A 17,567-nucleotide genomic window follows, 5' to 3' on the forward strand; every position below is an offset into this window, starting at 1 on the left:
TCAAAATTTTAAACTTGTTTGTATATGTAGACATTGTAGAGATACGAGGACATGATATATTTGACAAAAGACAAAAAAAGAAAAAATATTTTTAATCGCAAGAAAAATATTTTTTTAGTTATTAGAAAGAAAAAATTATTTTTTCGAAAAATCTTGTTTATCAAAAAAATTATACTTAATTAAGTACTCATTAATTAACGACACTTAAACATTCGCCTCTTCCCTTTTTTTATTTAACCATTTTAAATTAAAATCAATATATACATAAGTGCATATTTTAAAGTTTAACTAAATAAAACAAAAAACTTAACCTTTCTTTAAAACTAGTTAAAGTTATTTTTCTATCTAAGTATTACTAATTGCATAATAAATTTTAAATTCGTAATACTATATCTCCCATATATTCACACTCCACAAAAGTCTTTTTTTTTTTAAACAATATATTTATCAAATACTAAAAATGAATAAATAATACTTTTCCATGAATTCATCTAAAGCAAATAGATTTTCAAAAAATTATTCCTCAAAATAAGATTACTTTTTAAATTTTTTACCCTTTTTCTTTTGGAAAATTACAGGATCACGAAAAGATTGGTCATGTAATTACAGGTAATTAGAACGGCGACTAACGGCGTGCCGGCAAAGAAGAAATTATGAAAGAGTTAGTGGGTCCCACTTTCCTGTTGTGAAGTTTCTCTCTGTCTGCAGTTAATCGGTCACCATTCTCAGATCTTCACATGCTCCTTCTTTTCTTCTTCCGATTCAGCTCAGCCACTCTTCGCCGGCAGGATCCGACCCGATAACAGTCAAGCTTCCTCGACCGGACTTTAGCTTCGCTTGATCCGAATTCAGGTCAGTCACTTTCGCTGACTGCTTTTAGTTCAAAATGAAATTGAAGAGTCATTGGTTGTAATGTCTGATCGAGCACTGTGTTTGTTGTAATTGCTTTGTTGAAAATGTGAAGATCATCAATTTCAGGGACTAGGCAGTTGGAGAGTGAGAAAAACTAAAAATGCTGCGTATACCGGCTACAATTGAGGAACAGTTGGTACTTAAAGCAATTAGAGAAGAATGTCCCTGGGAGAATCTTCCGAAGCGGCTTCAGTCCACGTTAAATTCCAAAGAAGATTGGCACAAAAGGTTCGTTTTCATTTTTCCCAAAAACACATTTATAGTGGAGCCACTGCTTTTGTCCATTCATGTTGTTGGAAGTTATTATTAATAATTACATTAGTTCAAGTAAGCATGTTTATGTTACTCCGCAAGTTATGACACTTTGATTCACTCGTGTCTCATATCAAAGCAAAGGGCGAAAATTTCAAATATGTTTATGTTGAAGACATAATTAAGTAAATAGAAGTGTGTGGAGTCTAATAGTTTAAGCCTTTACACTCCAACATAGTATTAGAGTAGTGTTAATGGTTTCAAATCTCATCACTATCCTTCGTCAAAATTTAAAATAAATCACATGCTTGACCATGAGAAAGAATAATGCCGGCTGGCACATTATGGCATGAGTAGGAGATCTAATTGAGTAAATTAACGTGTGTCAACTCTAACCGATTAAGCTTTAAAATGAGGTGTTTTGCTATTCAACAATTTCAATGAAAGAAAATATGTTCAGTCGTGGATTTTAGGATGATGCAATGCAGTCAGCTTTCTAGCAATCTGTAAGAACTTTTGTAGGATATATTGACTTCAGGTAAAACATTTTGTATGGCTGTCTGCAATTAAATTTGAAGTTAAAAAGTGTAAATGAGGCTATCACTCTTGAGCGAACTTGTTATGATGTGTAATGAGTTTGGAATAATTGTGTTTACTATGATTGTCTTGGTTTATATGAAAGTGGAATGCTAAACAATTGTGAGTCGTGAGATGGTTCATTTTCTTGACATGAATGTTTTGAGGTCTGGTGTGAGTTTTAGGAGGTCCACCTGCTATAACATATCATGAACACTCTATATGAACTTTAAGGAAAGAGTTTGATCCCAATAATGTGCATTTTGTGATAGTAATCCACTTCTGCTTTATTTTATTGTTGTTTAATATCGCGGACTCACTATAAAATGACTATTCGTACGCTGGACCTTCCTCAATCCTCTTCCTTTATTCTGACTTGGACCGGCTATGCCACACTCACACAAGTGAATTCATACAGAGAACCCCTAATTGTGTCCAAATAGAGGGTGATATATAGAGGATTCATACGGCCAGTCCCAACTAGTTCGGGATTGGGGATTTGCCTATCAATTACTTAATCGGATTTACATTGTGACAAGATAAGATATAATACAACAATATCTTGGTTCATGAGGCTTTGAATTAGGTTAAAGCGAGATAAGAGACACCCCTATAATATCTTGTTTCATTAAGTTTTGAATTAGGTTTAGTATTTTTGTTGTGTACGAAGATCAATAAAAATGATCATTTTTCTATTTATTCGAATTTAGAATATATAAACTGATTCAGGGCTAAGCATAATACTTGTAAATGTTTCATTATAAATATTTCTTTGCTCAGGGACCATCGCCTGCTATTCTTGCATTTAGTAATTTACTTTGCTTATATTTTACTGAATGGGCTTTATGCAGGATAATTGAACATTGCATTAAAAAGAGACTCATGTGGAATACTTGCTTTGCTCGTAAAGTGTGTAAAGAAGCTGAATACTATGAAGACATGTTGCGGTATCTCCGAAGGAACTTGGCGGTGTGTATAGCGTGGAAATTGTTTCTCATCCCTTGTACCATGAAATTGTTGATTTAGATACTACTAAAAAATAAGTCATACTTTGAGAATTTAGTGGCAAAAAAGAAGAAGAAAAGATGTTTTTAACTATTAATATAGTTTTTTTCCTTAAAAATTCTTGTTCTAATCAAGAAGACATTTTTTTTGGTTTCTATTCTGATTAATAAGTGGATAGAGTTCCAACTAAAGAAGCTATGCACTTTTCAATGTTTAATCAGTTTATTTCTTACATGACATGTCTTATATTTTGGAATCAGTATTCATGTGATATATCTTCAACGTAGATAATCATCTGCTTTTTGTGACTCAAGAGTGTGCATAGCTCCATAAGTTCTTACTTAGCGAATATTGAAAATGTATGTCGTTTTTTAATCGTGAATTATCTTTTAAAATTTTACAATGTATTGATTTCACACATACAATTTGCAAGTCATAAAGTAAGCTTGTTTTTGTTGTGAGAGATGGTAATCAAAAGATTTAAGAGAAAACAATATTTGACATCATTTACTGAACAAGAAAGACTTACAAAAACTGTTTCATTTAGTCTCTTTGCTTCTTTCTTTCGTTTTTTTTCTGTGTGGGGAATGGGGAGAACAAAAAAGAATTGTGTGGGTTGGAACATAAGTACATATAGACCTATATAGACTCGTTCACCCTTTGATGTTGGTTCTTTTTTTTTTTTTTTTTTTTATTTGTTCTCCATTTTGTTCTTAATGTCTTGATGCTTAAGAAGCATACAATTCTATACCGAGTTGGTGCACTCTCTGCTAATTTAGTTCTTATTATTCTCCTGAGATCAAAGATGGCATGTCATCGACTAGAGAAGTTATTAGTAGAGAGAGAAGAATTAGAGTAAGAGATGTTCAGCTAAAGATAAGGAGAACTTTTAGTCAATTGTTGATTCTTTGTTTCCTTCAAGACCTGTAAAAGTTATACCTTAGATATGCACCTTAGGACTAATGCAGAATAATTTGATGTCATTATGTTCTATTTGCAGCTTTTTCCATATCACCTAGCGGAGTATGTTTGCCGTGTCATGAGGGTGACTCCTTTCAGATACTACTGCGACATGATTTTTGAAGTCATGAAAAACGGTATAGCCTCCTATCATGTTAGTTCAGAATTGACTATTGAGGGTATATAGCGTAGTTGGATTATGTCCTAAATTCTCTTGGCTCAAGATGATTGCACTTTTCAACAAAAAAAATTATATCTTCCCTCTGGGCATTTGTGGAAGTTTATATGCAGTTGGAATGCTTGCACTTTTAATTACTTGTTTGAGGCTAGTATTCTGAAAGAGAACTCTTTGAAGGGCTTAATAGTTCTATTGTGCTTATGATCCAGACTGCTCCACCTTTTCTGATTACTGCAGTATGAGAATTCTTGTCAGGAATGCTCCTCATTAAAGTCCGTGTTCCTCACACGTTTTTGCGCTATTGTTGTAAAAGCTGGTTGTACATCTCATTTTGACACCATTTGATTAGGCATGGAGTTTAAGATAGTACTTCTTATTAGTTTGACTTGTGTATTATATTAGTAGTAATGGATAACAATATTGAAGCGATGGTTAACAAGTCAGTTAGATGGAGAAATACATCAGTTCAAATGACTGGATAGTTAAATATCTAGGCTCTTGAGATAATATTGTTAGGCGAGTAAGTTAACATTTTCGGACATTTCAAAAAAGATAGGATGTGATTTAAATTTATATGGAGGGAGAATTTACTCATCTTTGATAAGCTATTCTACATTTCTACTTGTGTCTTATGCACTATGTTGCCCTATATGGTCTCTTTATTGAATACTACTTGACATGTGCCGTCCAAGAATTATTTGGTGTTTACTTTCAAATGTTCATACCAGGATTTCTGCACAGTTTCCTGCACTTGACTGTTCCTCAACGTCATAATTCTATTGATTAGAAGTGTTAACATGTAATTCTTGCTCCAGACACTTAGATTCTCCACAGAAATTTCAGGTTCTTTGCAATTACCAGTCTAATGGGGTTCTGACTCTCTGTTATGATGATTGCAGAGCAACCCTATGACAGCATCCCAAATTTTAGTGCTGCAGATGCCTTACGGCTTACCGGAATTGGAAGAAATGAATTTATTGACATCATGAACAAGTGCAGATCTAAGGTACTGTCAAATAGAATTTACCAGTGTTCGAATTTACCGTGACAGATTTTCATAAAGGTTATGATGTTCCATGAAAGCAGGCTTTTTTGAACTTATTATATTCAAGGAGTAGAATAGAAAGTCAAAGTACTGCTGGAAGTTGTTTTTATGGGACAGTTTGGTAGGATTTAGAAAGTCAGAGTACTGCTGAAAGTTGTACTTTTTTGGAAGGGTTTTGTAGGATTTATATTAGGTTTTAAACTGTTTTATTATGTTTAGAATTAGGGTTATTTTGTGATGGTCTTACTTTGTCATGATATTAGGGTCTTTACGGAACAGTTTTGACTCATTATTTTATGTATCTTTTACTCTTAACAAAAAAACTGCCATTTTGCAGATTATAGCTGTTTTCATTGCTGCTTAATTTATCTCATTTGGAAATAGAATTTATTGTCATTTCTCAATTTCCTTTTGCTGTTAGTTTTCTCCACTGCTTGCTGCACCAAGTCAACTACTATGCTTGCAATTTGCACTGGCAAATACATTATCGATGGCACGTATTTTTTGGCCGAAGGATCAATGCACTTGCTGTTGGAAAAGAAGATTCTTTCCCATTTTTATTTCACTGCTTCTGAATCACGAATTACTTCCCTTTGTACTTCATAAATGGCCTAACTAGCTTGCGGAAATATTGATACAAGTGATTAGACTAGTGAAACCCTCCAATGTTGCTCTTTAACTGAATAAGGTGATCATGTACGGTGGACTCACCAACATTAGAAAGTTACCGGTAGTAATCATTCTTGAGTTTCATTTCTGCTAATCCCATACACAAGGATGCCCACTTTCATGATCTCTTTGTGATAAATCAGAATCTTATTGACACCACACCATGAATCCATGATGGTGTTAAACCTATGTATCAAGATGCCCTCTGGGCTTCAAGCGGCAAAGGTTTAGGGATTTCTGAATTAGGCCACAGATTCGAGCCTTGTGCCATGCAAATTAAGCTTGGTATTTAAGCGGAGAAGCATAGAGGGGTGTACCTATTATCTCCGAGTTTCAAAGGCTGCGGTTGGTCCTAAGGGTTGCCCCCGACAGATTTTTTGGTCATAAAAAAATATGTATAGAGATGAAAATTTGCTCAACTCCTCTTAGCTAACAAATTGTTTCAGTCATTTATACATGTGGGTATTTTCTCTTTACATCAAAAAGAAACATGAAACAATTTTTTTTTATAGTTAGCAATATCTATTTCACTTTCATGAAACAATGTTCATTCATTACAAACTGTCAAAATAAGAAGAAGACATAATGGTTTATGGTATAGTTCTCCTGGCAGCATTCCAGCCCTTCCAGAAGTTTTGTATATCCTCCTGCTTGTTAATATCCCCTCTTTATGAGGTAATTCAAAAGAGGAAAGTATTTATTACTGGAAGAAAATAATACATGTTTTGTCTAGAAAGACAAATTAAGAGTGCTATTCGAATACCTTAGTCCCTTTGCTCAAATTGTTGGCATTCAGGGAAGATCTATTTAAAATATCACCCTTATGAGCTCTGTGGCTAGTCTATGGTTTTTCTTCTTGTTCGTCTAATTAATTTCAGTTACTTTGGATCTTGGCAGAAAATTATGTGGAAGCTTAATAAATCAATAGCGAAAGAACTATTGCCTACACAACCAGTGGACTTTGTTATTGAGCCATGGTGGGGAGTTTGTCTTGTCAACTTTACGCTAGAAGAATTCAAGGCAAGTTGACATCTCATTCAATCACTCACATTTCTGAAGCTTCTAAACTTATATTAGTGAAAAAGTAAATCATTTGACTTGCACCCAAGGGTGTGGAGAGAACATTCATCGGAGGAAAAAAAATACTGGGTGATTCTCCATCTGCCTAAGCCTTGGTAGGCAGAGTTACCTAGTACCTGTGCTGGTAGGAGATAGCATGTACCCAGGTGAATGATTGAGGTGTACGCAAGTTGGCCTGAACTCCACCATCATAAAATAGATAAATTATTTGACTTATTGACTTTGCAATTGACATATGAGTGTTGTTTTCACAGAAACTGACTGAAGAAGAAACAGCAACAATAGATAAAATCTGCAAGGAAGAAGCAAACTCTTTCATTCTTTTCAATCCTGAAATTATAAAGGGTCTTCATCTGCGAGGACTAGTCTATTTTGATGTTCCTGTCTATCCTGATGATCGTTTTAAAGGTAATTCGAACATTTAGATACCATTTATGTTTCTATTTGTAATATTTGAAATAGATCCATCAATATTTATTACTACTCATGGTAAATCTTTCTTCATTTTATTTTTGTACTATCATCTAGTAAATTACATGGGGGTAATGAATATTGCACCTAAAATTTACTTTCATCTGACTTCTTTCCGAATTCCAACCACCTGAAGTGCAGAATAAGGAGTTAGTATTCTTTAAACATATCTTTTGTTTGGATCTGATTGGTCCTATTCTCAAATCCCATGCAAGCAAACATCTTATGTGGTCTATTTATATTTGAGTTCAATTGCTTTCTCTTCAACATGATGTCATGCATATATCATATTCATTTAACTTAGTTCTGACCCCTGAACCCAAATTTACATAAAAAATCCTAAATTAGTCCACGGTTGGATCTACTTAAACATTCCAATTATAAACAAACATAAACTTGTGTATAACTTCTGAATATCTCTCCAACTTTTGTACTATCTATCAAATTCTGTTATCTGAGATTGTAAGTTCTTCATACACAAAACATTGCAGTTTCAAGGCTTGAAGGATTTGTTTCTAACCGAGAACAGTCCTATGAAGATCCAATTGAGGAGTAAGGCACTTTCCATCAACTCAGGAATCTCATATCATATTTCCATGTGGTTTACACAGTGGTCAATATATAATATGTCACCTTCATAATCCAGGTTGCTGTATGCTGTTTTTGTGGTTTCAAGTGAGAATTCAACTGTTGCTGAATTAGCTGCAACACTACAGGCTGATCTTTCTCAACTTCAAGCAGCTGCATCTTTTGCTTGCAGATTGGGATGGGCTGTCAAATTAATAGACCCTGCATCTATTCTGCAAGAACCTAATGTCCCAGGGTCACCTAAGAGCCTTCTGAGTGACGAGGAAGATGGTTCTCATGCCAGCTTGGGCTCTGCAAACGTGTCTGCTGATGGCAGTGCTTTTCAGCAAGTAGAAATTCCATGGACAGAAAATAATAGCAGGAGTTCTGGTTATGCTCGGGTTGCTTTTCTTGTTGATGCTAATATAACTTCTTATCTTATGATGGGATCTGTATCACCAGGTTTCTCTTCTCTCAGCTGTATTTTCATGTTCCATATTCTCGCGCAACTTTGACAAGCCCCATAAATTAAATTGGTCCTGAATTGGTGTTTCAATTCAATAATGCATCATAAAGAACAATTTTCACTGGTGTTTGTAAATAAAGTGGAGTTTTTGGATAATTTTATGGTATAACTATTGAAGTTTGTGTTGTGGATGCTATGGATGGTGTTGTGTGAGCTGAAACTACTCATGTTTGTTGGAGTTCCTAATGAATTGCTACTGAGTTGCTGCCAATGAACAGTATAGTTATATGTGAAAGCCAGTTTTTCTGCAAGTGCTATGAGAAAGCTTGGTTTATTCTTGGGAAACATGACAGATCTTCCCAAAAAAGTTTGTATGTAATTAGATATTAGCATCTTTGTGCCGCAGCTCAAGATTGTTTGTTCTGGGTTTAGAGCACTTTTCGTGTGTAGGTCAAATATCTTTCTCCTGATTACATTGTAGGGACCTCATTGTTTGATGTTTTCCCTACTGTAAATTCTTGAAGTTGTGCAACTGTTTCCATTTGCTAAATATATTGTCCACCAAATCTTTCATTTGTGTTTTTATTTTTGATGCTGTTGACATGTTTCATGGATAGACCTCAAGTTCATTGGTTTTTATCAGATGCATTTCTATGTTTGCAGTATTATAGTATCAGTTTTTTACGCCGCAATATCTTCTGCAATGCATTTTGAAGTCTGTAGTAACTGTTTTGCAGGTCTAAAATCTCATGCTGTGACTTTGTATGAAGCGGGAAAACTAGGTCATGCTAGTATTGCAGATCTCTGTAAAGATTTGGGCACACTTGAGGGGGCCAAATTTGAAGGTGAACTGCAAGAGTTCGCCAATCATGCATTTAGTCTTCGGTGCATCCTGGAATGTCTCACATCAGGTGGGGTTCCAGCTGAAGAAATAGAAAAGACTGGCATTATGTCTTCAAGAAGTGAGGATGCTAATTCAATGTCAAAGGATATTTCATTTTCTGAAAATTCAGGGGATGCCCCTAAAGATATATCTGAGCTAAATAATGAAGATTTGCTAAATTCTGAAACACCCAAATTGTCTAAGGATGAAGAAACTCTATCAGGAAAAAGATCTGAAGAAACAGATCAATCAGACTGGGAGTTAAAACAGGAGATCAGTTCTGAGACTGATGAAAAAGCATCTGCTGACAACTTAGATGCTGATAAAGAAGTGAGGAAGCAGATAAAATACCGTGTGGATATACTCCGCTGTGAAAGCTTGGCTGCTCTCTCACCGGCTACTTTAGATCGTCTGTTTATGCGTGACTATGACATTGTTGTATCCATGGTTCCCCTCCCCCCTTCTTCAGTTTTGCCAGGACCAAAAGGCCCTGTTCATTTTGGACCTCCCTCCCATTCTTCTATGACACCCTGGATGAAGTTGGTGCTATATTCTGCTACAGCTTTTGGACCTCTATCAGTTGTTCTGATGAAAGGTCACTTGTTAAGAATGCTTCCTGCCCCATTAGCTGGCTGTGAGAAAGCACTTCTATGGTCATGGGATGGATCTTCCGTTGGAGGTTTGGGGGGGAAGCCTGAAGGGAATTTGGTAAAAGGAAGTATACTTTTACATTGTATAAACTCATTACTCAAGCAGTCTGCTGTCCTTGTGCTTCCCCTCAGCAGATTTGATCTTGATGAGGCTGGAAAAACTGTTACATTGGATATTCCCCTGCCCTTGAAGAATTCTGACGGTTCAACAGCTCAAGTAGGGGAGGAACTAGGACTGTCCGCAAAAGAAACTTTCAATCTGAATTTGCTATTAGCTAGTCTGTCTAACAAGCTTAATTTATGGACTATTGGTTTTATTCGCCTGTTAAGACTTTACAAAGATAGAGTCGAAGAAAATATCGCACCTGATGATGATACGTATGAATGGGTTCCACTAAGTGTAGAATTCGGTATTCCACTGTTTAGTCCAAAATTGTGCAATCATATATGTAAGAGATTAGTTTCCTCACAACTACTCCAAACAGATTTATTTGGAGAGCACCATGATGCAATGCAAGAGTTAAGAAAGAAATTGCGAGATGTTTGTGCCGAGTATCAGGCCACAGGTCCAACAGCGAAGTTCCTTTACCAGAAAGAACAGCCAAAGGAATCACCCCGGCATTTTATGAACTATGCGAGTGGAAGGTGGAACCCCAATGTTGATCCTTCTTCTCCTATTTCTGGTGTCTCTAGCGAACACCACAGACTAAAACTTGCTCATCGACAGCGATCTCGAACAGAAGTTCTGAGTTTTGATGGCAATATTCTAAGGTGCATTTTGATAAATCTCTCACATTTTTTAGATTGGTTATACTTTCTTTATATATTCTCATATTTAGAATTTCTGATATATTACACTTAAGCTTTGATATGCGTAATATATAGTGCTGTTCTCAAAGGGCTTGTCACTAGTTTATGCATCTGTCTTGAGTCTAAGTAAGGGATCGTCAAGCTAGTTTGTCACTTTTGCATTGCATGTCTCACTGAAGTTCGGTGGAAGGATAGTTGTAGCACAAAATTGGAAGGGAATCATTTTTTTTAACTCTCTGTGCAAAACCAAAGTGCAACTGGAAAGGCAAAAACAGCTGTATAAATTGCAACCAAAGTGCAACTGGAAAGGCAAAAACAGTTGTATAAAATTGCTTACAAGTAACAGGAGGCTTTTATTTGGTGAAATACTTTAACAAACATAATTTATTAAACAAAACATTTTAACAAACATAATAATGTGAATGAAATTAGATTTTTCTGAATAATCATTTGACTATTGAGATAGGAAATGAATTATCTGAACAATATTTTGTTTGCTTGTGTGCTGCAATGAGTGAGACTAAAACTAGGAGCAGAAGACATAGTTGTTGCCAACCGGACCTCTTATACCTTGATCAAAAGCTGCAGGAGATTGTCAAGGACTTATTTACTTTGATCCAGATTGCTGATCCCTTTGTTAGGTTGTGGAGCCTGATTAATATATATAACTGTTTACCATTTATTCTCTATTTATTCTCTGTAACCAAAAATGCTCTGATTTATTAATATAAATATACCCCACCGCGGTGGAAGTTTACTTACGGGGTGTTACCACGAAATATTGGATTTTCTCTTTCTCTCTCTAGATCTCTCATCTCTTTCTCTTGAAAGTTCCTGTATTCTTCATTCATAAAGTGTGTGTGCGTGAATTCGATCCTAACACCCTTTCAATGTTTCAGTAATTTGATTTCATGAGTTTAGAGGGGGAAATTATTGTAATTAGCATGATATCTAAAAAAAATCATTCGCTTGTGAAGCTGATAACTACACTGATTTGCCCATCTGAGACATAAGATGTCAACTTACTGGTGGTTTCTTATTGTTCTATAAGCACTTTCCTGTGGATTTCATCTCATCAGGACAGAAACCTCTTAGGGTAAGGGTGGATGGGATGAAGTTATGTTCCTTGTTTAGCGGTAGGCATTGTGGAAATACAAGTATGTTTTCTTGCAGTTTGTCAGTAGGACGAAATAAAGGAGGGTATTTTACTTCGAGTTCCTTGTTAAATTCATTTCTCGTGCTAATCGATGGAGAAACAGTCATTGATGATCATTATTGAGTAATTGGTGTCTTGAGATGTATAGTTTCTTGGTATAGGACATGTTTCTTGGGAAGCTTGCAGAGCCGGAGTATTGCGGAACACGTTTTCGTGATATATATATTAGATGCTAACTGCTACCTTTTGTGCTCAACATGCTTAGAGAGGGACAAGAAACTTGGGACATAACTCAATTCGAGATAACCAATGTAAAAGGCTTCTGATGTTGCAATTGAAGCATGCAGCAGTTTCTTGACCAGCTATGGAAGTTTGTCACTTAAAACAGAATAAATATGGAACAGTTCACTTTCTGGATATGCACTTTCATTGAGTTGAGACATAGTTCGCTAATCGGTGATGTCATGGCATATCGAGTCTCTTTTTCTTTCTTAGTAGATCTCTGGAAGCCTTTGACATTTTTGGTCTCTGACCATGTCACATAATGGTTTGCAATATAGTCTTTCCAGTTTGATGGCGAAGATGAATTCAAACTTCTTAACCTGCTTCCGGCATTTAACTTTCAAGGATGCCAAGCAGCTGGTGAAGCTAATTAGATGTCCTTTACCTGATTGCGTGCAAAGTTTATTTTGTTTTTAAACTCGAGACTTGGCTTGTGTTGCTTGAACTTTTATAAATGACTGCTTGATTTTTGAATATTAAGTTAGTCTAACATCTCTCAATTAGACTTCATGGAAATCTAACTCTGCCAGATAGGCCTCAATAGAATCTGAATAACTCACTGCACCTGAAAAAGAAGAGGATGGACAATAAAGTCTCTTTAACAAGAACAGTAGTAAAATCAATCTATAGAGGATGTTTTGCTGTTGTGAACCATCTTAGACGCTTATGTAACTTTGTTTCTGAAGCAAAGCAGAAAAGTTGCTGGAAATTCCATATGGCTCATTCAGTTTCCTCTTTCCTAGTTTCTGTAATCATGCTTTTCATATGAATTTGCAGATCATATGCTCTGACTCCTGTTTACGAGGCTGCCACCAGGCCAATTGAGGAATCTCCCTCAGTAACTACTGCTAAGGTTGAAAAAGATGATGCTGAGAATAAAGAGGAGATATATCCTGGTGTAAACCTTCTATTTGATGGATCTGAGCTGCGCCCATTCGAGATAGGTGCTTGTTTGCAGGCTCGTCAACCTGTGTCTTTAATTGCAGAAGCGTCTGCAACATCTGCTATTTTTTCAGTCCAATAGTGTTCAGGGATATAGTCAATGTTCATGTAAGAAAGAACTGCTCTAGTGACCAATTTCTGAGAGTATCACTGGCTACCGGACGTGCTTTGCTGCTGCTGGTTCGTTGGGTAGATTGTCTGTCCTTGCATTTTATTTGATCGCAACATGGGAAGTTATTGAGGTAACAAAGGAAATTTGTGAATTTCTTCTGTTTTAACTATTGCTTTACTACAAAGTGAATCTTGATTGTCCTGAGGTGCCAGCTACTTCTGAATCAAGTATTAGAGGTCCAAAAACATGTAAACTCAATATCCTTGTTATACTGAAGTCTATATCTCACTTTATATGAACTACAGTAATCTGTTTGTTTCCTTGTTGAATCTTTTGATCTTCATAACCTACTAGAATTTGTGTCAGATGAGGCGCTTATCTGTTACTTCTTACTAATCTGTCATGCGACAGTCTGGTGCATATATTCAGAGACGGTGCTTACTAGGGACTTTTAAGTCAAACGAAGCAAAAAAAGCTTTCAAGCTTTTTGGAAAGCGAAGCTGGCAGTTACTTGTATCATATCTTAAAGCTACAAATTGCTTTAAGTCATGTATTGTCTCAGTTTGCAACATATAAGCCTCCTGTCAACGAAGTAAAGGTGTTTGGGATATGAGGCCAAATGCATATTGCTAAGCTTAGCATTCCCGTTTTACTTGTTTGGTTCTTTTTCCTCTTTCTCTTTCCCTCATCTTGCCTTCTCTAACATGCATAAGTTTTCATGAACTCTTCAAGAATTTTGAGGTGCTTCCGTGTTGGAAGTTTTTAATTTTCATAAACCTAGAAGTTTTATCGTGTATAGAGGCTTTAGTAACTGCTATCTATCTAAAATAAATGCATAGAAGCTTTAGTGTCATTGTTGGTGAGACTAGTGTGAAGCTGAAAGTTGCCTGCAGATGCTCACTTGTCACTCTAGGCTTAATGAGCCAGTCTTACCAGAGCAGAGAGCTGTCTTGCCCAAAAAAGTAGAATAAAAAAAAACCTCCCCTCACAATTTTTGGAGGTACCCCTTCTCAGAGGAGTTCAAACCCTGAGAAGTATTTATGCTCTTTATTAAGATGAATCTGGAGGTTATATGTTCCTTATTTGCATCACTTTTTCTTTCATGATTATGATTCATCAATTTTTTGAAAGTATGTCTGCTGGTTACATTCCATTGACTCTTTCCTGATGTCTCAAAACTAGGATCTGACTTCTCGTTGTATCAATTGGATGGGGTTTACTGAATGGATGGTCTGTTTTTTCGTTTTGATTTGGATGTAATACAGTAGAACCTTATGTACCATATATGGTTGGGGTTGGTAGGTGTTAAATCAGTAGAACCTTGTTTTCCTTAATTTTGAAATTGATCAAAGAATAGAATATTATGTATCCTTATGGTTCAGTGTGCAAATAGTGTCCTTGCAGAAATTTTCCTGTTCAGAAGTCGGATCTTAGCACTTATTTCCTCTTTGTTTCACTTGCAGGTGGTGTTTTCTATTTGCAAGAATTGATCGATGCAGGTATTATGCTGAGGAATTCTATTATTTTGTAGAAGAGAAAACCATGTGTATTCATAGATGTAGCTATGCTCACAAACTAGTCAAACAACACAGCCTTGGATTCCAATCTTGCACAGAATATATGAATGGAATGAAAGATAAAAAAAATCAGATGTTTGTATTCTGTAATATGAAATTAAGGCTTTGGCATAATGAGGAACTAGACGAAGATGTTGCTGACGTGCCGCATTTATTTCCACCGTGTATCTATTCTACTGCTATCTGAACATCTCATCAGCTGAGTATTGGTGTTTAAGGCTCCATTTTAATTCGGAGCTTGGAGGACTACGTTTTGAATATTTGATTGGTGTAATTGAGAAAAGAAGTTGAACGTTCAAAGATTGTGAAAAAGAAGTTGTGAAACACTTTAGCTTTTTGCCTTTTGGTTTGTTTTATGGAAACAAAAACAATGTGTATATGGTTTTAGGAGCAATTGCTGAGGTATTTATATTTGTGGAATACGAACCAATTGTTGTCTGAATAGCAACATTCATTAATTTGCTGGACTTCTTTTTTTTGTTTGTTTAAAAAGGTCAAAGCTTCTGCCTTGTTACCCAATCAACTGATCATGATGTTTTTGAGGTTAAGTTTCATGTAGTTTACCTACACCTTAATTTGTGACCTAATTCCCTGCTGTATTTGAGCACCTGAATACATACTAAAATGTTTGTATTAGACACTTCAATTCAATTTTTTTTTAAAAAATTATGTGCATGTAGTTAATTTCATAAAATACATCATTTTCTTTAAGTAGATTTATTAGCCCCAATTGAAATTGACCTTAGTTTTTAAGGACGCTCACTCAAAATTTACAAAATTTAAAGTGAAAGTGTCTAATATGAACACTTTTATTGTGTATTCATCTGTTTAATTGAAGGCTTTTCTTATTTTTCCTTTTACATGAAATCTGCTTCCATATATATATTTCTGTAATAACAGCTGTACTGCCCTAGAAAGTTAAAAGTGGCTCAATAATAGTTTGGCTTTAACATGTTATGTTTCTTATGAATGTACATCTATCCTTTAATTGGAATGACATCCCAACTAGATAAAGCAAATATCTTTGGAATTTTCTTTCCATAGTGTCCATTCTTGGTGAAAGAAGTACCTATATAGTATATACCATAGACACAGAGAGTATGAAAACCAACTCATTTATTCAGGTAGTTTTGGTAATTAAAAATGAAATACAAACACCTCACAGAAAGTCAGTAGCAATAACATATCTTCGATTTTGGCATTTGCTCATACAATTTCACTAAAGAGGGTGATAATTTTTATTCCTAACCATTAAACAAGATTTGTTTGTCTAGGACTCGACTTTAGTGGTGAGGCAATAGCTTACATAAAGGTTATGATCATTTTATATATAGTTTGAGCTTAAAGTAACAAATTTTAATTTGATACACAAAATTGTCTCAGACCCCACTATCATCATGACAAATGTACTATTTGCTGGTTTTGTGTTGGATAGCATGTTAGGATTAATCACTGGTTTTGTGTTGGATAGCATGTTAGGATTAATCACTGATCATCTGATGGCACATGCTTTGCTCATTCTTCTTGTCACTAAACAATGGAGGTGGGAACATGCAAGATGCTTGTGGGGTGCCTAGAATAACTTTTTTTTAATGGAAGAAGAAAATTATGTAAAGTGTCTTAACTTTGCATAAAATATTATGGGAAAATACACGATTATCCCCTTAATCTATGCTCAAAATCTCCCTTAAACTTATTTTATAAGTAATTTTCTATCCCTTTTCGACCCACGTGCCAGTGGCTTGAAAAAAAAGTCAACCAGCGTTGGCCCACAAAATAGTGCCACGTAGACCAAAAAAGATAGAAAATTAATAATAAAATAAGTTCATGGGTAATATGACCTTAATATAATATATATATGTCTCTGAGATTTCGGGCATAGGTTGAGGAGTAACTAGTACATTATCCCAAATATTATTATATAACTTGACTCAATTTATATCGTAATTTAATTATGGCAGATTGTTAATAATAACTAAACACATGTATTTGATGTGCTGACTTTTGATACAAAACAATTAATTATTATCAAATATGATATTAATTATATTGACATTAATACATGAATAAATCACCCATACCCCTTAATTGTTACGCCCCTTTCTTGTATCAAATTTTCCTAATTTCAGTTTCTCCTAATGAAGACATTATCTCTACGACATCTTTTCATTATTTTAGCATCAAAATTAAAGATACTTTTGACCATGATTAACGATGGTTAATGAATATTAAGAAAACCTGGTATAGGTTGACTTGACTTAGGCTAAATTTGCTATTAAAAGCCACTTATTTTCCACTGGGAAATGTTCACCAGCTATTTTCATATATATTTTAATTAAATTTATGAGAATATAAAAAATAGTGATGTTTCTATGGAAAAAACTTATGAAGGTGTATTGTTTCGATGATAAATGAGTAGAAAAATCTTTTTTTTCGACATAAATTTTCTATTGATACGTGGTGGACGAAAAATCTTTTTTTCTAGTAGTGATTATATTACTTGTGATTGGTGAATGGTGATATCGGCAAATGACGGAAATGAGACTGTTTTTAACAAATTTTAAGGTAATAGAAAATAAATTGTAATCTCAGATAAAATATGAAGAAACATATTTTATTAATCAAGATTGTGAGTACAAATTTATTTCTCCCTTAATTCTACTTAAACTAAGATTTGAGGGTCATCAGCAGCGTATGAGTAAAAATATATTCCTTCCTTGATTCTAATCTCACTAAGATATTCTACTGAGATTCGAGACCATTAGTGACGTATTTCTGACAGTATTTTTCGAACTAGAATATTTAAATTTGATGTCTTTATGAATATTCCATGAATATGCGGAATATTTGAGATGTCTTTTCAAAGAAATATTATATTCTTTATTTAGGCATAAACTAGGGTTTAGGGCTAAATAGCTTTCAAGAATCCTAATTGAAATTCAACACACCTTGTATAGTCTAACTCAAGTTAAAC

At 34.9% G+C, this 17,567-nt stretch overlaps 1 protein-coding gene across 2 annotated transcripts; it reads left to right on the plus strand.

The window, feature by feature from the left end:
* Positions 1 to 381: 381 nt before the first annotated feature.
* On the plus strand, positions 382 to 15,062 carry LOC101265636 (uncharacterized). 2 transcript variants are annotated; one of them, XM_010321885.4, is made up of 12 exons: positions 382 to 852; positions 979 to 1,140; positions 2,592 to 2,709; positions 3,746 to 3,842; positions 4,783 to 4,889; positions 6,495 to 6,617; positions 6,932 to 7,085; positions 7,640 to 7,700; positions 7,795 to 8,177; positions 8,919 to 10,485; positions 12,740 to 13,146; positions 14,480 to 15,062. In XM_010321885.4, exons 2-11 carry the CDS (start codon positions 1,013 to 1,015, stop codon positions 12,984 to 12,986), a joined length of 2,985 nt encoding a protein of 994 aa, XP_010320187.2. In that variant the 5' UTR covers positions 382 to 852; positions 979 to 1,012; the 3' UTR covers positions 12,987 to 13,146; positions 14,480 to 15,062. The 2 variants fall into 2 exon arrangements, with proteins under 2 accessions (XP_010320187.2, XP_010320188.2); XM_010321886.4 differs by having other exon boundaries at positions 629 to 852; positions 965 to 1,140.
* The last annotated feature ends 2,505 nt before the right edge of the window (positions 15,063 to 17,567 follow it).

The sequence above is a fragment of the Solanum lycopersicum genome, chromosome 4, assembly GCF_036512215.1.
Source record: "Solanum lycopersicum chromosome 4, SLM_r2.1".
NCBI classification, from domain to species: Eukaryota; Viridiplantae; Streptophyta; class Magnoliopsida; order Solanales; family Solanaceae; genus Solanum; species Solanum lycopersicum.

Bases quoted from the DNA above. Each gene is read 5' to 3' on its own strand.
- LOC101265636 (XM_010321885.4), top strand. From the start codon at position 1,013: ATGCTGCGTATACCGGCTACAATTGAGGAACAGTTGGTACTTAAAGCA. The intron at 4,890-6,494 runs GTACTGTCAAAT...GGATCTTGGCAG, and splicing joins TGAACAAGTGCAGATCTAAG to AAAATTATGTGGAAGCTTAA. The intron at 8,178-8,918 runs GTTTCTCTTCTC...ACTGTTTTGCAG, and splicing joins GATGGGATCTGTATCACCAG to GTCTAAAATCTCATGCTGTG.